The following is a 27,350-nucleotide window of genomic DNA, read 5'->3' as shown; positions in this document are numbered from 1 at the left end:
TCTCTCGCTGCGAGAGAGGAAGTTATCATTAGCAGAGAATTAAAAGAGTGATTAATGGCGTGTCCCCCCGCCCATAGGCCTTATCTGGCGGCGGTGAGAGGGACAATGCGGCGGCGGGCGGGGAGGAGGAGAGACGGAGAGGGAGCAAGGGAAAACAATAAATATTAAGTGCAAGAAAAAGGGAGCGCCAGCGCCGGTCCCACTTGTTAGATTGAAGGCGCCTCTCCAGAGGGGGCAAGGCTCCAGATTGCTAATTAGCGCCTCTGAAAAGGCCTGGCTCCGATACGCGCGCCGCTGAAAGGCCGCCGTTAATGAAGCCGCGGCGAGCCCGCTTCCCTTTGACTGGCCTTCATCCCTCCTGCGAGCCCCGGGCCGCCCGAACAATGCGGCGGGGAGCGCCGGCTCCCCCCGGCCTCGGCGGGACGGCCCGGGCAGCGCGCGCGGGGAGCGGCGCGGCGCGGGCGAAATGTGGAGGGGGAGATAAGGCCGAGCGCAGGGAAGAGGCTCACTCCCAGGGGCCCAGGGAAAATTTGCAGTTATTATGAAGGAGATGAGACAGATTAAAAGCCCTTGTGTTCGCCGCTTTGCCCCTTTATTTAGTGGCTTCATCTAGGAGATGAAAGAAGTTGGAAATGACTTTCTCTGCTCTGCGCTGCCAGAAGCTTCGTGGCACATTTCTTGACTTTATTCCTTCTTTTGTTTCTCCCTTCCTTGCCTTTAACCCCTGACAGACTTCACTGTGGCCACAGGCGCTGGAGGCCGGCAAGTGGGGACCGGCAGGAGCCTCCCCCTTTGACCCCTGGCAGCCAGACCTTGGAGGTTTGGGGCTTTTGGCTGATCCCCGGGCCGGGGCGGCGGGGGGGGGGTTCATGGCTGAGCTAGGGAGGAATGAGCTTGCCATCCTTGGAAGACCCCAGGAGGAGGCTGGATGACCCATTATCCAGATGGGTTAGAAGTTCCTCTAATGCCCTGACCTATTCCGAGAGGGCAGCCCAGCATTGTGCAGAGGGACTCCACAGCCAAATCACCTGTGTTCAAACCCAGACTCCACCACACATTAGCTGAGACCTTGGGCAAGTTACTTAACCTCTCTGTGCCTTAGTTTCCTATCTGTAAAATGGGGACAATGATCATATACTGATACCTACTTTGCAGGGTAGGATAGACTGATTGCATAACTTTCCTTGGTTTTTCATGCCTCCCTGTTCTACACCCACTGTTACTACCTTTCCACACGGACTCCGGGCCCAGCCACATCACTAGCTTTGGCCAGCTTGGTTTAAGCAAAGGCATGAAAAAGCACTGTGCGTTTCTATCTCAGAATATGTACCTCTCTGTGTACCTTTCTTGGGACATTACCATAGTCCTAAGAACATGCCATGACTTCCCTCTGGTCATGCAAGTGTGACTGTGACAGCCTGCTGGAGGCATGTGGGAGACATGCTGAGGAGTGCCGAGTTGTCCTAGACAAGGATATACTAAAACAGTCAGCCCTCCAGTTGACTGAAAATACATGAGCAAACCTAGCCAATCTGCCAGTCCTAGCCCGGATGGGCAAGGCTTTCTAGAAAGCTTATGGACTTGTGAGAAATAATCAGTAGATGTTGTTTTAAGCAACTAAACGATTGGGGTGGCTCGTGAGGCAGCATCAGGGCAAAGTAGATAACCAATACACAAATGGGTGCCTGGAAGTCTGATGCTGCCAAAACCCAAATCAAAACAAGACCTAACCCTAAGATACATAGCAATGGCTTTGGGATCGGAAAGCAAATGGAGTCCAGAAAAGATGATAAACTACTAGAGCAGGTTGGACAAAAGGTGACCTGTATTATGTATGGTGAATCAATCAATAGAACTGTTGTCTGAGGTAATTTGGAAGGTAGAAAAAGTACTTAATGAACTTATGGATTTAAGTAATGAGATTTCCACGTGGAATGTTGAAAGGATCAGCTGGCTCTTACTAAGCAAATATGAGAAAGATGAACTAAAAAAAGAAAACAATTGTTTGTCAACAGAATGTGTAGAGAATATAAAGGTCCCAGAACTTGCTGAATTGAAAGATAAAACTATTTCTCATCTCCAGTCTCAAGATTCTCATTGTATCATATGGAACCACAAAAGACCATGAATGTTCAAAGTACTCTTGAGCAGAAAGAACAAAGTTTGAGGCATCACATTATCTAATTTCAAAATATACTACAAGGTATAGTAATCAAAGCAGCATGGTACTAGCATAAAAAGAGACACATAGATCAAAGGAACAGAATAGAGAGCTCAGAAATAAATCCACACACTCACGGGCAATCAGTCTTCAACAAAGGTGCCAAGAAACCATGATGGCAAAAGAAGGGTCTTCAACAAATGGTGCTGGGGATACTGGTTTTTCACATGCAGAAGGATGAAACTGAACCATTATCTCATTCCATATACAAAATTAAACTCAGGGTGCCTGGCTGGCTCAGTTGGTAGAGCATGTGACTCTTGATCACATGGTTGGGAGTTTGTGCCCCGTGTTGAGTGTGGAGATTACTTAAAAATAAAATCTTAAAAAACATCAACAACAAGATTAAACTCAAAATGGATTAAAGACTTAAATGTAAAAACTGAAACCATAAAACTATTAGAAAAAACCAAAAACCAGGGACAAAACTTCTTGACATTAGTCTGGGCAATAATACTTTGGATATCACCCCAAACACCACAGTCAACAAAAGCAAAAATAGACCAATGGGAGTGCATCAAACCAAAAAGCTTCTGCAAAATGAAGGACACAGTCAACAGAGTAAGGAGACAATCTATACAATGGGAGGAAATATTTGTAAATCATACATTTGATAAAGAGTAATATAGAAAATATGTAAGGAACTCAACTCAGTAGCAAAAAAAAACAAACAACCTGATTAAAAAATGAGCAAAGAAACTGCATAGACAGTTCTCAAAAGAAAACATACAAAGGTCAAACAGATATGTTTTTTGCTTACATCACAAATCATCAGGGAAATGCAAATCAAAAGCACAATGAGATATCACCTCACATCTGTTAGGATGTCTACTATCAAAAAGACAAGGGATAACACATGTCAGTGAAGATGTGGAGAAAAGAGAACCTTTATACATTATTGGTGAGAATGTAAATTGGCACAGCCATTGAAGAAAACAGTAGGGAGTTTCCTGAAAGAGCGAAAATAGAACTTCCATATGATCCTGCAATCCCACTTTTGGATAAATGTTCAAAAGAAATGAAATCAGGATCTTATAAGAAGACTTATTTGCATATCCATGTTCATTGCAGTATTATTCATAGTAGCCAAGACAGGAAACAATCCAAGTGCCTATTGACAGATGAAGTGAGTAAAAAGATCTCATATATACATAAAAATGGAATATTTTTAGCCATTAGAAAGAAAGAAATCCTGCCATTTGTAGCAACATGGATGAAACTGGAGGCCATTATGCTAAGTGAAATAAGCCAGATAGAGAAAGACAAATAATGTATGATCTCAGTTATAAGTGGAATAAAGAAAAATTTTGAACTCATAGAATCAGAAACTAAAATGATGGTTGCTAGGGACTTTTGGGAGGTGGCGAGGACTGGGGAAATTATGGTGGTCAAAGGGTGCAAAGTTGCAGTTATATAGGATGAATAAGTCTACAGATATAATATAGAAGCACGATGACTATACTTTAGTAATACTGTATTGAACACTGGAAATGCGCTAGAGAGATTTTAGGTGTACTTATCATGCAAAAAATTGGTAACTATGAGAGGAGATGATATGTTAATTAGCTTGATTGTAGTAATCATTCCACTATGAATATGTACATCAAATCATGTTGTACATCTTAAATATATACAATTTTAATTTAAAAACATTCTGGTGCAAAAAAAAAAAAATTCTCAACGTAATACAAGGCCTAGGACTTCTGCTTCTTGCATTTTTACTCTCCCGTCCTAAATAATTTAAGGAATACAAAAATTTCTAGTACCCAACAAGGTAAAATTAGTCATGTCTGGAAAACAGTAAAAAATTACCAAGCACAAAGAAGCAGAAGAATATAACAATAATGTAAAGAAAAGCAATCAATAAAAATCTTTCAATAAATATTAAAAATCAATAAGAAAAACAATAAAAAAATAAAAATAAAAATTACTACATACTACATTTTGTGTGTTTAACAAAGTAGAGAGAAACATGAGCATATTAAAGAGAGACATGGAAGATTTTTTTCAAAGCCTAACTTCTATAAAAATACAGAATCTGAGATTAAAAAAATATATTGGGTAGAATTAACAACATGTTAGACACTTCAGAAGGAAACATTATGACTTTGAAAACATAGGAATATAAACCATTCAAAATAAAACAGGAAAAAAAAACAGAAGAAGGAAACAAAGAAACAAAAAAGAACAAAAGAACAACTTAAAGTGACCTCAAATACATGTAATTGGAGTCTCAGAAGTAGAAAGGAAGTGAGAGGAGAAAAATATTTGAATAGATAATGGCCCCAAAGTTTCCAAATTCAATGAAAATTATAAACCCATAGATCCAAGAAGCTCCATGAATCCCAAGGACAAGAAACATGATGACACTAAGACCCATCATAGTCAAATTACTTAAAACAAGTGCTAGAGAAAATCTTAACAGCAGCAACAGAATAAAGACATGTAACACATAGAGGGGAAAATGATAAGACTGACAGTAGACTTTATCTCAGAAATAATGTGAGCCAAAAGACAATGAAGCAATAACATTAAGGTAATGAAAGAAAAATGCCATTAGGCTAGGATTCTATACTCAGCAAACATGTTCCCCCAAAATGAAGACAATATAAAGACTTTCTCAGGCAAACCTGAAGAATCACCACCAACATACCAGAGCTACAAGAAATGTTAATGAAATACTTCAGGCAAGAGGGAAATGATACCACACAGAAATCTGGATCTCTGCAGAGGAATGGTATTTGGCACCAAAAATGGTATTTGTAAAATTATCACTTTTCTTATTTTGAAAATCTCTTTAAATAATAACTGACTGTTTAAGGCAAACAAATAACAACGTATTGTGGGATTTCTGCCATATGTAGCAGTAAAATATATGACAATAGCACAAAGGCTGGAAGAGAGGAAATGGAAGGATACTGTTGTAAGCTTTTTGTACTAGGCATAAAGTGTTACAGTATTACTTGAAGACATACCAAGATGAGCTAAAGATGTATATTAGAAACCCTAAAGCAACCACTAAAAATATAAAACAGAAGTATAACTAATAAGCTAACAATGGAAATAAAATGAAACAATAAAATACACCCAATCCAAAAGAAGGAGGAAAAGGAGGGAAAAAAGAACAAAAGAACAGATGGGACAAATAGAAAATAAAAAGCAAGGTGGTAGGTTTAAACCTAACTCTTACCGGCTGTTGTAGCTCATGCAAATTCATGTGTTGATGTCCTCATTGCAAATTCATGTGTTGATGTACCTTAGAATGTGACTGTATTTGGTGAACGGGTCTTTAAGAGGCAATTAAGTTAAAATTAGGTTGTTAAGTATGGGCCCCCATCCACTTTGCCTGGTGTCCTTATAAAAAGAATTTGGAATTTGATACATAAATAGAGAAGGAAGACAATGTGAAGGCACAGAGAGAAGACAGCCATCTATAAACCAAGGAGAGAGGGTTCGAGAGAAACCAAACCTACCAATAGCTTGATCTTAGATTTCAAGTCTCCGGAACTGGGAGAAAATAAATTTCTGTTGTTTAAGCCACCAAGACTGTGGTACTTTGTTATGACAGCCCTAGCAAACTAACACATTAACCATACAAATAATCATATTAAATGTCAATATTCTAAACTGTAGTTCCCACCACCACAGGAACCCAGCTAGACCAGAACCAATTTCAACTGCCTTGGCCCAGTCATCTGAGCACTCCGGCTTCTTGCTTTTCTTTCCTTCCAATGCATTCCACATAAGAACAAACTCAGCCAAGCATAGGGAGTGAGTAATCTGTGTTTGGTTGCTTCAGTCCCTTGTTACCTGCATAGATGGGTCTTGGCTCTATCATTTTCTAGATGTGTGGGTTTAGGTAAACTCATTAGCCTCTAAACAATTCAGTTTCCTCATCTCTGAAATGGGGATAATATACTGGATAAATATGTGAACTGTGCAGTTATGATTAAAGTTAAAGACTTTGAGATGGGATGACCGTCCTGGATTATCCATGTGGGTACATTATTTTAAGCTTGTGGCAATTTGTTATAGCAGCAATAGGAAACTAATACAAACATCTATAGTAAGCCTTCAGTGAATGTTACCTCAACAGAATCTCAAAATTCTGTAATTGAGAAGGGTACATGAGAAAGTATGAAAGGCATGGCATAGGAGGAATTTGGCAAACCTCTGCCACCTAATGGCCTGTGGCTACCTGCTCTGGATACAGAACAGTCTCTTCCACTGTCCCCTCACCTGGTATGCTCTATGGGAGTTCTGTTTCTGTTGCCATTGCTGCCACGGAGTTGTGGACACCTGCCCCACACTCCCATCCCAGCATCCAGGGAGGTTTCTTGAAATACAAAGCAGAAAGAGTGCTGGGCCCAGAGAGGAGGGCCAGTTGCTGGGAGTCATTCATTTTTCAAGTGAATGCTGACACTTCCTGCTGTCCTTGGTGGACACTGCTTGTATTAGTAACATCTCTCCAGTGGCTGTTGGAAAACAATTCTGGAAAGATTCTGGAATGTCTTGGATCAGTTCAGGGATGATTAAAGCAAGGAAAAGGGGACATGGAAAAACATTGTGGAGATGAGAGGATGAGGAATTCCTGCCTTCATCAAACTGTGCCCAAGGGATAGAAAGGCAAAAAGAAAGACAACGTCCCCTTTCTTATGATATTTATGTTCTAGTGGGAGGTGACACAAGATAACCAAGTACACGTCAAATAAACAAGGTAATGTTGGATTATGATACAAGCCACAAGGGAATAAGGAGGATGATGAGATAGAAAATGGCTAGGGGAATAGAATTCCTTTGGATGGTGTTAGGAAAGTTCTTTATGTGAAGGTGACATTTTAGCTGAGACTTCGAAGATGAGGAGATCCCCTGACCCATGCCTGCAAAGCCCCATAGACAGGTATTCTTGGTTGCAGGACAGCATTTGCCAAGGCCCTGGGGGGTGCAGGGAGAGAGCACCTGGTGGGCTGGTTCTGTGAGCATGGGGAAGGGGGTCAAGATGAAGCCGAGACATAGGCAGGGGCCAGATCATAGGCTGTTGAGGCCATGGTGAGAATTCTCAGTTTATTATAACTGCAGGGAATCTAATGAACCAGCAGCAGAGGTGCTTTTCCCATGATGTGTGTGTGTGTGTATGTGTGTGTGTTTGTCTTATAGGAAGGACACAGGGACACAGGAGGGAGAAACCTATTATTTTTCCTATGTGTAGATCCTTTTTAGCTGGTGATTTTCTCATTCAACCAACAGTTTTGCTTTAATGGTCAATTGAGGGAAACTTGTTGACTAGACTCTCTTCCTCTTCTCAGTAACTACTAATTTTTTGGAACACTTAATTTGTGTTGGGTTCTGTGTTAAATGGTTTGCATTCATCATGTCATTTAATCTCCACTGGAGAGATGTGTACATTCTATTCTTGTCTCCATTTCACAGATGGGGAAGCAAGCGCTCAAAGAAGTTAAGCAGTTGGCTCTGGACGCAGCTAGTCAGTTCTGGAGCTTTACCCTTGGCTTCCCTCCTGCCTCTACTGTCATCTGCTTGTGTCTGCCCAAAACTCCATGTCATCAATGATTTTAGTCACCAAGTGTGATGGCCTTTCCTTAGAACTATTCCTCACCAATTTTCCTTTTGGTTCTCTTTTTTCTTAAATTTCTCCCTTTTCTGGCTTCTGTACACTGGTTCTCTTCAGATGCTCTCGTTCTTTTTGAGCTGTCTCCTTCAACCCCACAGGCTTCTCTTGCCATACTCTTTCTTTGCGTGGTCTTGCCTCTGACAACCATCATCACTTGAAGGTGGGAGCTTTTATTTAAATTTTCTCTTAAGATGGAGGCAATCGCTTCTAATTTCCTGTTCCAGCATTTAGTAAGCAAATATTTGTGTTTTTTTTTAATTGACAATAGTTAGTGGGCACCTACCACATGCAAAGCTTTGTTCTAGGCATTGATGAGAATACAATGGCTAGGACAGGACCTCTGGGGCAATGGGATTGGCTTCATTTTTGTTCACACAGCTCTATTGCTGGAGCTTGTCATAGATGCTCGGAATATATTTGTTGAATGAGTAATTTAGTTGGGGAGGCAAACTTGCACATAACTGGCTCTAATTCAAGGTTGAATGGAGCAAATGCTCTAGTTAAGATGCCAGAAGGTGCTGAGAGAGCCCAACAGAGTAGGCAAGCAAGGGGAAGGCTTCATGGAGGTGACATAGGCATTCAGCCTCTAAATCATCCTAAATCTTAGCAGTGTTCAAGAAATAGCAAGTGAGGCGTGACTGGTTGGCTCAGTCGGTTAAGCATCTGACTCTTTTTTTTTTTTTTTAATTTCTTCAGACGTTTGTGTACCTATCATTTTATTATTATTTTTTAATTTATTTATTTGACAGAGAGATAGCACAAGTAGGCAGAGCGGCAGGCAGAGGGAAAGGGAGAAGCAGGCTCTCTGCTGAGCAGGGAGCCTGATGCAGGGCTCGACCCCAGGACCCTGGGATCATGACCTGAGCCGAAGGCAGCCGCTTAACCGACTGAGCCACGCAGGCGCCCCAAGCATCTGACTCTTGATTTCAGCTCAGGTCATGATCCCGGGTCGTGAGATCAAGTCCCACATCAGGCTTTGTGCTCAGCATGGAGTCTGCTTGGGAACCTCTCCCTGTCTCTCTGCCCCTGCCCCACTCATGTTCTCTCTCTCTCTCTCAAATAAAAAAATAAATAAAACCTGAAAAAGAAATAGCAAGTGATCTGGTGTGCTCAAGTATGATGCAGGAGGTAGTGAAAGATGGATGAGGTGAAATTGTGTTTTGGGAATCTCACTCTACTGCCAGTGTAGAGAATGGCTTGTTTGGGGACAGACCATCCAGAAGAGTGGTTGCCTACCCAGGTCAATGGCACAGAGAAAGCAAAACAGGGAGAGTGAACGCAAGAGTACTATAAAAGTAAAATCTATGAGCCTTGGCATTTAACTAGATAAAGGGATATAAGAAAGAAGCAGGAACTAAAAATGACTTTGAGGCATCCCACCTGGGTGACTGCATGATGGTGGTAACATTTCCCAAACAGGGAACGGTGAAGAAGGGGAAGATTTGGTAGGGACTATGGAAGAAACTAAGCTTTGTCTTGATGTCCTCAACTGGAGATGCTCGTGGAGTAAAGCAGGGGAGATAGCTAGCAGAAAGCTGAAAATAAAAGCTGGATTTCAAGAAATACAGGAGCTTTCAGAGCTGATTGTAACTGACATCATGGGCGATGCTATGATGTGTGAGAGAGAATTTTTGTTCATAGTTTTATTTATTAAATTTTTTATTTGAATATAGTTGACACACAATATTATATTAGTTTCAGGTGTACAATGTAATGATTCAACTTCTCTATATGTTATGCTATGCTCACCCCAAGTGCAGCTACCATCTGTCACCATACAACACTATTACAATATTATTGATTATATTCTCTTTGCTGTGCCTTTTATTCCCATGACTCATTCATTCCATAGCTGGAGATCTGTATCTCCCACTCCCCTTAACCCATTTTTTCCTTTCCCCTAGGCAACCATCAGTTTGTTCTCTGTATTTATAGGTCTGATTCTGCTTTTTGTTTGTTTATTCTTTTTTTTTTTTAGATTCCACATTGGAGTGAAATCATATGGTATTTGTCTTTCTCAGTCTGACTTACCTCACTTAGCCTAATACCCTCTATGTCCACCCATGTTGTTGCAAATGGCACCATCTCATACTTTTTAAAGGCTGCCTAATATTCCATTGTGTGTATCTGTGTGTGTGTGTGTGTTTGTGTGTACACCACATCTTTTTAAAAAATCTATTTATCAGTGGACACTTAGGTCGCTTGTGGGAGAGAACTTCACTTAAGCAGAAAAGAGGGCTGATGGCTGTGGACAACTTTTGAACATTTCTTTCTCTCCTGTGAGAGTTACAAATTCAGTGTGTGCAAAATGGAATTACTCAATTTCTCACCAAATCTGTTTCTTTTCTTGACTTCTCTAGCTGTGCAAATGGTACTGACCACTCTCTTAGTCATGCTGGCTCCAAACCTCAGTCTTCCTTGCCTCTTCCCTTAATTCTTTACATAGTAAGTTTCATCTATAGAAAATTCTGAAAAGGGGCTCCTGGGTGGCTCCGTTGGTTAAGCATCTGCCTTTGGCTCAGGTCATGATCCCAGGGTCCTGGGATCGAGTCCCGTGTTGGGCTTCCTGCTCAGCCGGGAGTCTGCTTCTCCCTCTGCCTCTTCCCCCTGCTCGTGCTTCCTCTCTCTCTCACACTTTCTCTCTCAAATAAATAAAATCTTTAAAAAAAAAGAAAGAAAATTCTGAAAATCCATAAAAATAACAGGTAGAAGATATAGTCATTTATAATGGAACTATTTTCAATGATGTCTAGTGTATCATTTTAGTTATATTCCTAGGCAAGTACAGATTTAATTTCCTTTACACATGAATACAGCCATACTCTACATTTTTAGAATAACCTTTTTATTGAAGTAAAACAGTCATGCAGAAATGTACACAATCAGAAACTGATGACTTTTCATTTATTAAATATTCTTCCACATCAATTTTAAAAGGCTTCAGAGGTATTCCATCCCATAGATGTACCATAATTTAGATAACTAATCCCTGTTGTAGGATTTTTTTTTTCTAATCTTCTCATCCCTCTCTCCACAATTTAAAATTTTTGTACCAATTTCCAATTTTTCTTCAGAATAAAATTCCTTAGAGGCAGAATTTCTGGGTCAAAAGGCATGTGCATTAAAAAAAATAACCTTTTTATTTTAGACTACTGTTAGCATGCAGAAAAATTACAAAGGTACTACAGACAGTTCCTGTACACCGCATACTCAGTTCCCCTATTATTAACATCTTACATTAATATAGAACATTTGTCACAATTAATGAACCAACATGGAGGCATTATTATTAACTAAAGTCCATGGTTTATCCAGGTTTCTTTAGTTTTTACCTAAGGTCCTTTTTCTGTTCCAGTATCCCACCTAGGATACCACACTACATTTAGTTGTCACATTTCCTTAGACTCTTCTTGGCTGTGACAATTTCTCAGACTTTCCTTGACTTTTTTTGCCCTTAACAATTTTGAGGAATACTGGTCAAGCATTCTGTGGAACGTCCCTCAACTGGGGTTTGTCTGATTTTTTTCTCTTGATTAGACTGGGTTTATGGGGTTTGGAAGGAAAGTATCATAGAGATAAAATGCCACTTTCATCATATCATAGCTAGCCTACATAGGATCCACATGATTTATCACTGTTCATGTTAACCTTGATCACCTGGCTGAGATAGAGCTTGCCTAGTGTCTCCACTACACTCATTTTCCCTCTTTCCATGCTGTACTCTTTAGAAGGAAGTCACTACACATAGCCCACATTCAAGGAGTTGGGAGTTATACTTCAGGATGAATTATCTACAGAAATGCTTCAGAATTTTTCTGCTCCAGAGATTTATCTTCTTTTCCCTGTTTATTACTTTATTCATGTCAGTATTCATATCATTAGTTTACTTATGTCACTATAGACTCATGGGTATTAATTTTATAGAGTTTTAATCCAATAGTACTTTACTTGTTTTGTTGCTCAAGGCATTTGTATTTGCAAGACTCTGAGTAATTCACTTCAAAGGTACCCGGCCAATAGTTGTGCCAACTCTCACAGTCAAGAATGAGGATGCATTTCCCCTCAATTTCACACACCCTTTATAAAAGGAGGTCAGCAAACAAGGGCGAGGTGGAGGTCCCTCCCTAATGCCCAATTTCTTGACGTTCCCAAGGTAGACGAGGCCAGACTGGGGAGGGGTGTCCTTTCCCAGATGTGGACATCATCCCTTACCCCGCCCGCCCTTAACCACCACCCTCTAGGGCCCCCTGCCCCTGTTCCCGGCTTCTCCAAGGCCCCGCCCTCCGTGGGACGGAAGTGGGCGCGGCCACGGACCGGAAGCGCTGGGCAGGGGCGGGCCTTCTCGATCAGATAGCCCCTCCCACTCCACCACTGCCCCACCCCTCCGGCCCAGACAGGAAATGAGGTCAGAAAGGGAAACCCCGGCGGGGAGACTCGGCCCCAAAAGCGGCGGCCATTGGAGGTGGCTGCGGCAGCTGGTGAGGGGGAGGAGTGGGTTGAGAGGGTCGGGGTCCCGGGGGCCGGCGCCAGCGGGGATCGGGGCTATCGGCCAAGGCCGAGGGGCCATAGCTGCCACCGGGCTGCGGAGGTTGGCGGGAGGGGCGAGGGTGGCTGGGCCTTGTTTTTCAGGGCCCATCGACCCTATCCCGGGGAACCAGATTCGGGCGTCTCCGGGGCTACAGTCACCCCTTCTCCTTTCTTCTTTCTGGCTCTTTTGGGCAGACGACGGCGGAAGGGCTTGGTGTCCCGAGCCGTGTTCGCCCTAGTCTTCGGGGCGGGCCGGGGCGTGGAGGAGAGTCCTTCCAGACAAGCTCTTTCTCACATCTGTGGCCATGTTGCGACCCCTGATCACGGAGGGAGTTTAGTCGCCAGGACTTCCTTTTTTTTTTTTTTGCAGTTTCTGCCCGAGAAGGGCTGACTCCCTGCCCTGGTGAGCCCAAATGAGAAGTTGCTTCCTGCCGCCTGCCTCCGTCCCAGCTTCTCGCAACCCCGTCTTTCGCTCCGACCGTACGCCTGCCTTTTTTTTTTTTTTTTAACTTCTATCCGTTTCCCGTTCTTTTCTTTGCGTGACTTACCTTTCCTCTCCTCGAGTGCTTGCTGGACAAGGGGGTCCTCTCAGAGTGTGCACCCGAGACTGACGGTGTGGGAAGCTCAGGGTTCTGTCGCCAACTGTTCGAATTGCAGTCCTTTCGATAGGAAAGGATTCTGCACAAATAGCTGCAAGTTGTTCTGTAACGTTGTTCCACGTTAAAGTGTACAGTTCTGCCTGAGTTTTAAAGCAGTAGTTCTTTATTAAGGAAGTAGGTTTAGACGTGCTGTCCCCACATCTGTTTTTGTCTTAGGGGCAGTTGTCTCCCAAACCCCAGTCAGGGCGTTTTAAACTACTTCGTATTGCTTAAAGGGACGTGGTCATTTTATGTTGTGTGGCTTTTGAAACTTTGAGACGTTTTGTTTGGTTGGTAGTTTTGGAACTAGGTGTCCCCATTGCTCCCACCCATGTGGCAGATAAGCCAGCCTACTGTTTTCTTGCCTTTGAATTCGTTGGCATAGGACAGCGTGAAAATAGGTTTTAGAAAGTCCTTTGCAGAATGTAAACAGCATGAATGGAAATACGGTCTAAGAGTGGCGCCACACAGTTTTAAATTCTAATTATGGCCTTGAAATTGGGCTTAAGGGCTAGGGAAAAGATGCTAAATTAATATGTATTTAATAAGGAGTTGTACAAATTATATTAGACGTTTCCCTTTAAAAGGGCGTTTTGAAAATTGCTCCTACTGCTCTCATCCCTTAGAAGGTTTGCCTCTGAGGTGACCCCTGAAGTAAGAGGGTTTGACAAGAATGAATAGAAAAATTTAGAAAGTGGTTAGCTAGAAATCTTAGAGGCTCCATCTGTCCCTTCATTTCAGCCTCAGTTATATCCTGCTTTTGTGTGATTGGTACTAAAGCACATAATTATAATCACTTAATTTTCTGAAGGATGGGAGAAGAGCTAAGAAGTTGCTAATTGTTAAAAAATACATGACATACCTGGTAAATTTCTTTCCCTGCCAGCTTCCAGGTGGTAGTTGGGACCAGAATGGGTGCAGACGTAGTCCCTTTTTTCCATTCAGGGTACACATCTGGGTCACTACAATTTCTTAGATCACTAAAACTGCAAGCAGTGGTCCTTAAGGCGTGTCACCAAGTTGTCTTTCTCCTCCCTTGCACAAGCATTCTTTTTTTTAAATTAAAAAAAATTTTTTTTTTTAAGATTTTTATTATTTATTTGACAGAGAGAGACACAGCAAGAGAGGGAACACAAGCAGGCATTCTTATCAGTAACCCCAGACCATGGAATAGTTCTTTATCCATGGTTTTGAAGTTTTGTGTTTTTCTGCTCCTGTCTAATGAGACTTTCTCTAATCTTTTTGGATTTTATCATCAGATAATTTAGTGACAAGTTTAATTGGGGAAAAGTGGGGGAAAGATTTATTTCCCTGGGTTTGCTCATTTTTGCTAATATCTTAGTTGTGATCTGATGAGTGATTTTTTTTGTGTGTGCTTTAAGAACATGTTGACTTGAGGTACCTAACAAGGGCCAAACACCTATTTTTGGTGGCTTAAAGGTACATGGATGGGAGGAACAGAGTCTTAAGTGTAGCCAGATGAAAGGTGACTTTATTTTCTGTAGATAGGGTGGATTCTGCAGTGCAATGGTCTATTTTATAAAATTATTCTAAACAACAGAATCCTATTCAGGCTTTCTTTTTTCTTTTTTCCTGAACTTTCTTTTGGCAGATGTGGCCTCATGGATGAGCTGGTACATGACTTAGCCTCAGCCTTGGAGCAGACATCTGAGCAGAATAAGCTTGGTGAGCTGTGGGAGGAGATGGCCCTGAGCCCTCGCCAGCAGAGGCGGCAGCTTCGCAAACGGAGAGGCCGGAAGCGCCGTTCAGACTTCACTCACCTGGCAGAGCATACCTGCTGCTACAGTGAGGCCTCTGAGTCCAGTCTCGATGAGGCCATTAAGGACTGTCGAGAAATGGCCCCTGTTGCCAATTTTAGTGACTCTGATGACACGATGGTAGCCAAACGGCACCCAGCTCTCAATGCCATGGTTAAGAGTAAGCAGCACTCTTGGCACGAATCTGACTCCTTTACCGAAAATGCACCATGTCGACCGCTGCGGCGCCGGCGGAAGGTGAAGCGGGTGACATCAGAGGTGGCTGCCAGCCTCCAGCAGAAGCTCAAGGTGTCAGATTGGAGCTATGAGAGAGGCTGCAGGTTCAAGTCTGCTAAGAAGCAGCGTCTGTCCCGCTGGAAGGAGAATACTCCCTGGACCTCCTCAGGTCATGGGTTGTGTGAGTCAGCAGAAAATAGGACTTTCCTAAGCAAAACAGGAAGGAAAGAAAGGATGGAGTGTGAAGCAGATGAAGCAAAACAGGGCTCTGATGAGAACATGTCAGAATGGTGAGAACTCCCTTACTCAGTCAAAGATTTTCCTAGTTATTTTTACCCCAAGTACAAATCCACAGTCTTGATGAGTTCAACTTTCTTTCCAAAGCAGCCACTGTAATGTTTACTTTGTAGCCCTCCTTTAAGCAATCAGCTAGGGTTTATCTCTAATTTTTTACAGTACATTCATCATTCTATTTCCCTATGTCAAAGAGGCTACATATAATGAAACAGTTTGTTTCTAAAAATGGTTTAAAATGTGTACTTCACATGCGTAACCATGAATTTTATTTTAAAAACAATTTACTGCTGTTTATGCCATGTAGATCATACGTAGATGTTGTTAGAACGAGGGTCTCAGCAGAGGCTGGGGTGTGTGTTTGTGTACGTGAGAAAATGCTGGTGCCAGGCACATGGAGTTTGTGTGTTTTCCTGGTAAGCTGCCTTTCCCCATCAAGAGTCATGGCTTTAGATACTGGGCTATAATTCTTTTGTCTGCTACTTTCAGTTTGACTGTATGGAGCTTATTTTTTATGGCTGGCATTCAAGTTGTCTGAACACATGGTGGGCTTTGAAAGTAACGGTACTGAATCCCATTAGTCTTATAACAAATGTCATCGAGCCAGAAACATTTGGGTCTGTTGGGTGTATGTTTAAAATGGCAGTGTAGTTTTCAGTGACTTTGTTTTTTATATCTCAGATAGTCCTAGAAACATTGATAATCCCCACCTTGATACTTTAGTATTATTCTTAATATCAGCATGATATCTGTTTCTCAAGGAAGATGCTCTTGGTGTTTTGGATGGGGCGATTCTTTGTGGTGAGGGACTGTCCCATGCTTTACAGGATATTTGGCATCCCTACATTGTTCCCATCCCCTTCATAGTATCAAAGCAAATGCCTCTGTGGGTGCTGCCTTTTCCCAATTGAATGTTCAGAACTCCACTGTATGGTAGGCACTGCTATTCATATTTTATAGAAGAGGAGATGGAGGTTAATAGCATTTAGATAATTTGCCTAAGGTCACCCAGTGGCAAAACTGGGAACTGAACCTGATTCCGAAGTTCATACTTAACCACCATGTTTTGCTGCCCTTTAGTGTGCCTTTTCCATGGCTCTTTTTCCGTCTCATCGTAGCTTTTACACCTGTAGAATGTGTGGCCTTTCTTAGGACTTTCCTTTTGAAGTTTGTCTGAAAAACAAAGACATAAATCTTAGGAACTATGAGGTGAAGCTATGTCAGTAATAGGGAAAGCTGCTTAGGTGTTTATCCCTGTACCTTTCATGGATGATTTTTAATCCAGTTTTAACAGTTTTTCTGACTAACTGTATATTTGCCAGTCTGAACAACCAGATAGGCTTATAATTTGGCTTCCCTAATTTTCCTTTAATGTATATCCTGAGACCTATTTGCCCAATTTATATGTATGATTTGGGGTTATAAAGGGTTTGTTTGTTGTTATTTTTAATCAAATAAATGTTTAGTCAACTTACAGCCTTTTACAATATCAAAATCCTCATTTGAGGCATTTAAGTTTGTTTTGGTATCAAACCTATATACCAAATAATTTACTGTTGAAAATAGTGATTTTTAAAAATTGTTTTTTGCGATGATAGCTTGTGTATATTTTCTCCCCAGAATTTCTTGTTAAATTATGAAATAATTGTAGGTGAAGAGACTAATTCTGTCTACTCTTAAGGTAACAGTCCAAGAATGGTTCCAGATACAGAGTCTGTAAGTAATCTAGCAGTGAGGCACTTCAGTCTTTCCAGTTCCTTCTTACCCCAGACACATCTATTGCATGTTATAGTTAGGTTGTAATAATAAACATTCTAGTTATATGAGAGCCTTAATAAGTTGAAGTAGGCAGCAATTCTTAGGAAATTCTTACTCTTTTCAAATTGAGAAGACCTTGTTCCCCCCCCATTTGTGCTATCTGCCTGGTCCATGACTTCAGAGTTCTTTAATAACATGGATGCCCAAGTCCTTGTAGCTATGAGGGAATAATAGGTTGAGTAGTAGCAGACCTAAAATGAGAATAATTCTTCTTTAGAATCTAATTATTTAGGAGTTTTAAATATGCCTCGACTTACGTTGATTCATCTGTAGTTATGAGCAGAAGTGCTTTGTATTTTTTCCCCCTAAATTTACTCTGTGGAGAAAGAGAGGTGACTGCAAGTTATATTCAGTCTCTCAAGTAAGATGGAACTAAAATCTTCTTCCCTCAATTATTACTATTATTTAAAGATTTTGTTTATTTATTTGAGAGGGAGAGAACACGAGCCAGGTGAGGGGCAGAGGGAGAAGCAGACTCCCCGCTGAGCAGGGAGCCTGATGCAGGACTTGATCCTGGACTCCAGGATCATGACCTGAGCCGAAGGCAGACGCTCAACCATCTGAGCCACCCAGGCGCCCCTAGAACTTTGCTTTTTATCAGTGGTATTAAAGATTGTCAGCCTGTATGATTCAACTTGTAAAATTATTAGGATAAAGGTGATCATTAAGCTAAATTAAGCCTCGTCAGTAGATAGAATTCTTTTAAAAAAATGTGTGTCATATGTTTTAGGTTTGAAAGTATATGTCTCAACCGGAGAGCTTTATTTCTAATTTCCTTAAACTCGTTTTACTAATTAACCATGGAATAGTTTTAAGCTTGACCAGTAATTCTTTTTACTTCTCTTTTTGTGTTCTTCGTTCAGTTCTACACCAACCAATCCCTTAGGAGTTCTGAGGAACTGAAAGTGGTTATGATGTAATAGTATTTTATACCTACAAAAAGATCAGTTGTTATTTTAATATTTTCCTGTGTGTGTGTGTGTTACATTCTAAAATGGAGCAGTTCTTTTGTAAAATTACTTTTTGTCTTTATTCATATAGTCTATATAGCAGCTATTAGGTGATTCATAGCCTAATTTTGCTCTATTCTCCACTAACATATCATTTGTTTGTTCCCTTTGAATATAGTTTAGCTTCTGTTCTTTTATAAGTGAATTGGTTTGGTGTTGGTCTGAAGTCTCAGTCAGGAGCCTTCCTAAGGTGATGTATTAGAGGCCGATCTCACAGGAAAAAAATATTCCCTTCTCTTGGAAGGCAAGTGACAGAGATAGAGTGCTAAACCTCCCCCCTCCTTCTCCTGCCCAGGCTGACCTTCTGCGGCCCCTTGGTGCCTCTTGTTTTCTTATTTTTATAGAAAATCAATATCCCTTCTGACACAAACAATAGCTCAGAAGAAGAATAAATGGGAGGAAGCTGAGATCTCTGTCCATCACCTTTCACTTTAACTCCCCCAAACTCTTTAATTATGAGCATGCTTTGCTCCAGGTGTTTGTGACAGTGAAATTGCTAAATGAGGACCATTTTAACCAAAGATTGGGTGATCAGTAACACTCTATAGCAGGAGCTTGTTGGATCAATAGCATTCATTATTTCATGGTTAAGGTAAGTAGCTTCCTTTGCAAGTGGAGCTCATTAATCAGGGGCTACTGGAACTGTGGGAAAGAATATATGTGGTAGGTTGAGGTGGTTTTGTTTTCCATTCCATAACTGGGGATGCTGACCAAGAGTACATTTACCATTGTTGCAAATGGTACTGTTGCATTTGAGAGTATTAAATAGGTACGTGGTGTGCTTACATAGATTTACTCAACGTTCTGCTGGTATATATCCTTAGGAACAACTAAGAAAGACAGCTTGGAAGGTGGATTTGATACTACTGTATGTGAAGATCTGTCTCTTGAAAGAAATGTGTTCGGATTATTTTGTGTGACTCTCGGGGACAGTGGTAGGAAAGTATAGAAGGACAGAGAGTTAAATATTGTCTCAGTAACATTCCAAAAATTTCCACTCTAAAAATGAATTGTTTCACGAGGTGATGAGTTCTAGGTCACTGAAGGGGTTCAAGCCTGGGCCTTGCTGACCACGTACTGGGTTAGTGTAGAGTTGGAGAGGTTGCATTCCATGATCTTTCAGGTCCCTCCGACACTGAGATTCTGTCATTCTTTTCAGCCACAGCCCCATTCCAGTGCATCATTGCAACTTCATATTTTTTTTTTTTTAAAGATTTTATTTATTTATTTGACAGAGAGAGACACAGCGAGAGAGGGAACACAAGCAGGGGGAGTGGGAGAGGGAGAAGCAGGCTCCCCGCAGAGCAGGGAGCCCGATGTGGGACTCGATCCCAGGACCCTGGGATCATGACCTGAGCCGAAGGCAGTCGCTCAACCGACTGAGCCACCCAGGCGCCCTGCAACTTCATATTTTAAAAAGCATCTGATAAGCAGCATTAGCTGCCCACTAAAATACTTACAAAGACATAAAACATTGTAAACTCACATCATCAGAACCTAGGACCTAGAGTTGGCCTCTTGTCAAGATTTCCTCAAACCACAAGGCTGATAGATGTGCGATTGGAAGCCCACATCAGCAGTGCCGAACCGACGCTGAAGGTAGGTAGCGAGAGCCTTCCTCCTTGCTCTGTAGTCAGATCTTTGTTCACAAATGCAAGGTCCATTTCAGTCAGAAAATCAGGCAGCTGCAGCTTGAGCTAGAGTGTTGTTCCATCCTTTACAGTAGTCCCCTCTTATCCACAGTTTCTTTCTGTGGTTTCAGTTACCTGCAGTAAGGTGCAGTCTGGAAGCAGATGATCCTCCTCCTGCCATATCAGAAGTAGTCGTAGTAGCCTAACAACCTCTCAGCGCCTGCGTCATCCACTTCACTTCATCTCATGACGTAGGCATTTTATCCTCTCACATGATCCTAAGAAGAAGGGTGAGAATAGTAAGATATTTTGAGAGAAAGAGACTGCATTCATAAAACTTATATTATACTCTCTTGTGCTATTTTATTATTAGTTATTGCTTATCTTTTACTCTGCTTAATTTATAAATAAAGCTTAATCACAGATATGTATGTATAGGAAAAAACATGGTCTATATAGGGTTAAATACTATATAGTCTCAGGCATCTACTGGGAGTCTTAGAAAGTATCTGCCGTGGATAAGGGGGAGCTACTGTACTTCCCAGTCGGTATCTTTCTGTCTTTATTTGGAGGCTCTAACTCCCAGAATACACTTGGATAGGGAATTAGTGTTTTCTGTGTGTGCATTTGTGTTTGGGGTAGGAGGCAGTCATGGCAAATTGAATCCTGGGAAATATATTCTCCGAGAATAAAGTTTACTGTTGGCATGGGCAGAGAAGGAAAAAAATCACTCTTAGTGGTGCATTCTAGAAATTGTAATGTTTTATATACCTTTATATATTTCAGACTCTTGGAATGGGGTCAGAATAAAGCAGTGAGAGTTAGAAGAAGATCCTGTCTTAGTCCAACATAGCTGTATGAGAGAAAAACCTACCAGTGACACTGGGCATTAGGCCAGCGGCTCTGCACATTGTCTTGGCCAGTTGCAGATGTGAGACGAGCAGGTTTCCCATGTCCAAGGGAACAGAGAATGGGACCAGGGGTAATTTACACACCCTTTCTATTGACAAATAACCAGATTCTAGGTAAACCAGTTCTCAGCAAGAGGCCTTTGAGCAAGTTCTGCAGAATAAGGGAAAAGGAACATCATCCTGAAAATTCAGAGGAAATGATTGCCAGTAGAAACCAGAAGAACATTTTAGAAAATCTTCTTTAGGATGCAAGAAGACATAGCCACTTTGTTTTTGTTTGGTTGGTTTTTGTTGGTTTGTTTTAAAATTTTTATTTAAATTCTAGTTAACATAAAGTGTAATATTGGTTTCAGGAAGTGACTCATCAATTACATATAACACAAGTGCCCTCCTTAATACCCATCACCATTTAGCCCACTTCCTACCCACCTCCCCTCCAGCAACCCTCAGTTCTTCATAGTTAAGAGGCTCTTATGGTTTGCCTCCCTCTCTTTTTTTCTGCCCCTTGCCCTATGTTCATCTGTTCGGTTTCTTGAATTCCATCTATGAGTGAAATCATATGATACTTGTCTTTCTCTGACTGACTTATTTCACTTTGAAACAGGAGCAGTAAGTCATAAGGGCAAGGTGACTATTTGAAAACCCAGTAGTATGGGGGGAGAATTGTCGGGAAATTTGAAATGTAATTGCAGTGTTAAAACAGGACGGTTCATTTTGCTGAAAATTGAGTTGATGTGGAAAACTTTGGAAGCCCTCCCAAAAGGAGAGAGGAGATAAAAATGAGAGAGAAGTTGATATATCTGGAGGACAGAGGATAGAGGCCCAGTCTGAGTAAATACTCCAAAGAAAGAAATTGAAGCATTGCAATAGAATAATGATCTTAAGAATACAACTAAAGAGGGTGGGAGGATGGGTTAGCCTGGTGATGGGTATTGAGGACGGCACATTCTGCATGGAGCACTGGGTGTTATGCACAAACAATGAATCATGGAACACTACATCTAAAACTAATGATGTAATGTATGGGGATTAACATAAGAATAAAAAAATTAAAAAAAAAAAGAATACGACTAAAGAGAAAAAGTGTTCCTGGGTCGAAAAAAATTAAGTATAAAGATTAAAAGGGAAAAACAAATGAAAAGACACATCTACCTAGACATATCCTGGCAAAATTTTGCATTCTGTATTGGTGGTGGGGGCAGAACAGGTATAAAGAACAATCTTTCCTTGCTCCGCGGGGAGCTTGCTTCTCCCTCTGCCTGCCACTCCCCCTGCTTGTGTTCTCCCTCCCTCTCTGACAAATAAATAAAATCTTTAAAAAAAAAGAACAGTCTTAAAAGGGATGAAAAGAAGGCCAGCATTTGTCCCTACAGTACTAAATGTGAGGGGCTACAGTTGCCTTTTAGAATTTTGAGTGGGGGAGAGGTTGCCCTCCCACTCCTCCCTGAATTTTATATATAGCTTAGATAGATTTCATATGGAAAGGCAGCAGAAAGACATTCTCAGACATTCAGGTCTCAGAATATATGCTCTTAAATTTTACTCTGAAAAGACATTTCATCTAACTAAAGATGAATCTCTCTTAGCGCTAAGAAAAGGTTAAGTCTTAAAAGGATGGGTGGGTTTCTCTAAGGCATAGCCCACCAGCGCAATAGCAGAGCCCTGAGGAAAATCATTACCTTTACAAAGTATACCTGATTGCAGGGGCTGCATTAATGAGCCTGTGAAACCAGTGAGGTGGTTCTCTTTCATGGTGTCCTCTAATTGAAACCAAAAAACAAACTCCTTCATTATACATTCTTATAACTTATTGTGAGAATAATTTTGCAGTTGATGTGAGATATTTTTCTGAAAAACCTTTCCCTCAGTCATGTTTACTTTTAGACTCTGAAGTCTGATTATATATGGTTATAAATAATATCACCTTGACCCAGGAAAAAAATTGAGCAAAGATGTTTTTGGGCTATTAAAAAAAAAAAAAATCAATGGGTAAGGAACCCAGGTGGTTAACTTACTGATACCAGCTTTTTGATTATAGGTGATAAACTAATTCTGTACCTCTTTATTTTAATTGAGACAGGTATAAACTACTCTCATTCAGTTCTAAATTTACAGTTCTCTGTGATTAGGAATATGAAAGAACCAGCAAGCTAGCAGGTCAGAGGACAAACTATGTTTTTTCCTTCCAATTATGAGAATTCAGAGAGATTTGTCTTATTTGAAACTAGAAGCTTCTTGTTAGGGCTAGAATCTAAGTAAGGAGTTATTTTCAAAAAAGAATTCATAAAAATGCTGTATTATTTATTGCTGCAGAAAAAACTGCCCTACAGTTTAGTAGCTTTAAGCAACAAACATTTCCAATTCCTGAAGTCAGGAATCTGGGAACAGCATAGCTGGGTGGTTCAGGTTCAGACTCTTTTATATTGTTGCAAATTGTTGGCCCTGGCTACACTTGTTTCAAGGCACAAATGGGGCTGAAGGATCCACTTCCAAGCTCAGAGGGCTGTTGGCAGATTTCAATTCCTTCTAAGCTATTGGACTGAGAGTCTCAGTTTCTTTCCATGTGGGCCCCTCCACAGAGCTCTTAGTGTCCTCAAGACACGGGAGTTGGCTTTTCCCTAGAGGGAATGATTGGAGAGAGCAGGAGAGAGTGAGAGAGTCTGCCAGCCCTCACTGAGTGGCCCAGGATGGAAGCCACAGTCTTTTCTAACCTAATCTCAGGGAAGTGACCTACCATTACTTCTGCCTATGCTGTTGGTTACACAGATCAACCAGGGTGGGAAATACCAGGCGACTGGGATCATTGGAAGTCATCTGGGATCACTGGGAGTCATCTGACAGTCTTGTTACCACAGATGTCTCCCCATCTTCTGATATTTTTTTCTGAGTTAATATGAAGCTAGTTTGAGGAATGGTATTCTCAGAGTAATATTTACCCAGAATTTGGGGGAATGTTTTTACTTTGATTTCAAAGGAAGAGCATTTAGGAGGAACTCAAATGGCAAGCAAGGGTATAGATCACTGAGATTATATTTTGTTGTATCTTAAGTATGTATACTGAAGATGAATATTTATTTTTAAAATTCACGATATGGGGGCGCCTGGGTGGCTCAGTTGGTTAAGCGACTGACTTTGGCCCAGGTCATGATCCTGGAGTCCCTGGATCGAGTCCCACATCGGGCTCCCTGCTCGGCAGGGAGTCTGCTTCTCCCTCTGACCCTCCCCCCTCTCATGTGCTCTCTCTCATTCTCTCTCTCAAATAAATAAATAAAATCTTTAAAAAAATAAAATAAATAAAATAAAATTCACGATATGGCATTAAGAGGGAGAGCTTTTTTTTGTTTTGTTTTCTTTTTTTTAAGATTATTTTAGAGCGAGGGAAAGAGTGCAGGGGGGAGAGGGGGAGGGAGAGAGAAACCCAAGCATATGCCGTGCTGAGCATGGAGCCTGGAACCCCACGTGGGGCTCAGTCTCAGGACCCTGAGATCACAGCCTGAGCCGAAACCAAGAGTGGGATGCTTAACCGGCTGTGCCACCAAGGTGCCTCAAGAGGGAGAGCTTTTTCAAAGTGAGTTCCTGATTAGTTTTCTTGGTATCGGCATGTTTGATGCATTTTTAGCTGATACGCAGTATAGTCAAAGCACAGCTAGAGCTTCCTCTGTGTCTGAATGTTTTAAGTAGCAAAAAGCAAAGAAACACTCTTTCCCAAGTTCAATTAATTTGTTAGCATTTTCAGGAGAATGAAAATGAGAAATGCTGAGTTGCAAAGTATCTCATGAAGAGGGAAACGTGGAATTACTTGGTAAATGAATCTCTCTGTACCATCTGTGTTTTCATAACCGTTCAGTGAGCACATGGGCTTTGGAGATACACCACCCTGGCTCTGATGCTTATTTGCTGTGCAATGTTGGGCAAGTTGCTTGACCTCTCTAAGCCTCACTCCTTTATTTGTAATATGAGATTGACATAGTTACCTCGGAGAGTTTTGGGGAGAGGAAATGTAATGACAAATATAAAGTACTTAGTACTTTGCTGGGCCTGTAGTAGACTTAACTCGTATCAATAATTAACAGTAGCCTTCTATATTAATAATTTTCTTAAACTCAATTCAAGTACCAAACTCCTTCTTGAGACACTTGTGGTTTGGATATCTGCTCAGGGCTGTGTCTGCCTCTCTTGGATGAATCCCAGGGAAAATACTAGATTTCATAGGCCACATTTGTTTTTCCATTCCAGAATGAAAATAGATTCGAGTCCCGTAGAATTTTTTTTCTTTATGGAAGCATAATTGAGAGTCCTATAGAATTGACATTACTATTTTAATAAAAAGACTCTCAGGAAGTTACTACTGTTAACTTCTAAAATAATAATATCGGGACACATACAAGAATTAGCACCCTAGATGTAGCTTTTGAATCTTTCATCCTTTGCCTCTGTATAATGCTCTAGAATTCACAACGTGGGTTCACATGCCTCATGTCATCACATCCTCAAAACAGCCCATCCACGTCTTACATGCGGGAAATAGGATTAGAGATTGAAGTGACATGCCACGAAAGCTATAGAAGGGGAGGCAGCAGAGTTGATCTGAAGGAGTTCATTCCATTTATGTAGCATTTGCTGAATGCCTGTTTTGTGCTAGCTGCTCTGCTAGGCATTGGGGACATTGAAATGAGCAATATCTTCCCTCTTACTCCGCCTGGATCTATCTCTTCTCTCTATGGGCTCTTCTTTCTGCCTGGGCTAGGCAGGGAGGGGCCATCTGTACTGCTTGAGTAGTTTCAGTTTACCAGTTGGCTTGAAGGTCCAGCTACCTTCTCATGATTCCTGGGATCCAGAGGCCTCAGGCTCTCTGAGGCCCTGGCAAGAGAATGACATTGTTGTTGCTATGGGTTGTTGACCTCTCTCCCTGAAGGCTGGTTTTATCCAGCAGAAGTGCACAGCCTCCTCTCCTCCTCTGAAGTGGTGTTTCCTTTAACATGATGCCCTGCCCACTCCATCTTGTAGCTTGTTCATCACTATCATGAGGGTTCTCAACTTTGAGCCAGATAATTCTCTGTTGTGAGGGCTGTCCTGTGCATTGTAGGATGTTTAGCAGCATCCTGGCCTCTACCCAACAGATGCCAGTAGGATACCAGCTCTCCCTCCAGTGCTCCCAAGTCCTGACAAAATGTTTCTCCAGACATTGTCAAATGACCCTGTGGGTGCAGGGTGGGGGTGAGGGTGGGTGGGGGCGATGAAGGGGGTAAAATTGCTTTGAGTTGAGAGCTACTGCTGATGTTTCTAAGTGCTGAGATAGGGTTTTCACTTCACTGACTTTGCTTTTACCAACAGGCATGAGTTTCAAAGTTAGAGAACTTATTAAGACCAAAACACTGATCTCTTCTGTAGAATAAAAATACTGTAGTTTTTAAAACTTTTTAACTGAGAGCTTTTGCTAACTTGAAAAAATACCCTTTAATTGCTCCTCTAAAGGGCAAACAGTTCATTTTCAGAATTTGGAAAGAAGAGCAGTTCAGATGATAGCATTTTAAAGTTTATACCAAGGCATATACAGTGTTTGGCTAAGAGTGTTTGCCCTGGAATTAATTATTCAAGTCACTGAGGGGTATCAGTAGTGTTTTGTTAAGCTTGATTCCTATGATAGTCTACTTCTCTGAGAGTAGATGCCATGCCCAGTCATCTGGTCTACCAAGAGTGCCTTGAATTACAGATGCCCAGGTGGGAAGTTTAGATATATAGATGTGTGATAAAACAGAAAAAGCAAAATGTTAATTGCAGTGTGTGATGTCAGTAGATGTGATGGAGTGTGAGTGGTAACTGGAACTTCTTTCAACTTTTTCATATGTTCAGAAGTTTTCATTATAAAATGGTGGCGGAGGAAAGCCTCTGGAACTGCAGGGTAGGGTGACTTCCTTTACCTATCCGTTATTTCAGTTGGATGTGGTTCAGTTGCTTTTCTGACAATATTATAATAATTAGGTAACACAATTGGTGGTCTAAAACCCAGGCTTTAATTTTATTTGTGTCTTACTTAAAATGGTGGCTATGCTGCTGAATTAAGTGTGGGACATTTTTTAGTGAAAACCACTGTAGAGAAGTGTTATATATTATTACTATTTTTACTCACAGAGGAGTGCTTTTGAGGTGTTTTCTGGCTTCTGAAATGGGGTGGTTTCCTCAGTGTCATAAGGTTGTAGGCTTGCCCACCCCCTTATTTGCAGAGTATTATTCATTGGAAAGCATTCTTCTTTCTCTGTTTTCACAGCCTTCTCCCGTAGTCTGGACTAGGTTTTTAATAAAATGTACACCTTTATGTTGTTACTGACATGTTTCTTTGTTAGTTTTAGTACTGGGTAGAGTGGTTTCTGGTATATGGTAAATAATAAATGCTTACTAAGTGAATGAGTGAAAGCTTAGGAGAAATGGGGGTAGGAATTCGTCCTCCTTTTTCTGTGAGAAATTTCTTATTGCCCCAATTTGGGATTGAATTTTTTGAATGATGTATAAATTATTTGTAGGGTTAATACATTTTTAGAAATTTTAGAGATATTCTAGGAAGATTTTTTTTTTGTATGCGAACTATTTATAGTTAGAATCATGTGAGAACAGGGAGTACAGAACAGCTCCCAAGGCAAAGACAGGAGGCATTGATGCCTCTATTGCTGCCATTTTAG

General features: G+C 41.2%; 1 protein-coding gene across 3 annotated transcripts in view; it reads left to right on the top strand.

Moving 5' to 3' along the window:
- The first annotated feature begins 12,263 nt into the window (after nt 1–12,263).
- The window catches only part of GPATCH2L (G-patch domain containing 2 like), a 54,403-nt gene continuing 39,316 nt past the window's right edge, over nt 12,264–27,350 (top strand). For 2 of the 3 annotated variants that reach the window (XM_034993060.1, XM_034993063.1), the window contains exons 1-2: nt 12,264–12,328; nt 14,628–15,299. In XM_034993060.1, coding sequence (XP_034848951.1) covers nt 14,638–15,299 — 662 coding nt within the window. In that variant the 5' untranslated portion in view covers nt 12,264–12,328; nt 14,628–14,637. Of the gene's footprint in view, nt 12,329–12,753; nt 12,858–14,627; nt 15,300–27,350 lie in introns of those variants that run through there. The other variant, XM_034993061.1, reaches the window with a different exon arrangement.

This window comes from Mirounga leonina, unplaced genomic scaffold, assembly GCF_011800145.1.
Source record: "Mirounga leonina isolate KUSES-001 unplaced genomic scaffold, KU_Mleo_1.0 Mir_82, whole genome shotgun sequence".
NCBI classification, from domain to species: Eukaryota; Metazoa; Chordata; class Mammalia; order Carnivora; family Phocidae; genus Mirounga; species Mirounga leonina.
The sequence above is the reverse complement of the archived record's forward strand: the minus strand, read 5'-3'. Positions and strand labels throughout refer to the sequence as shown.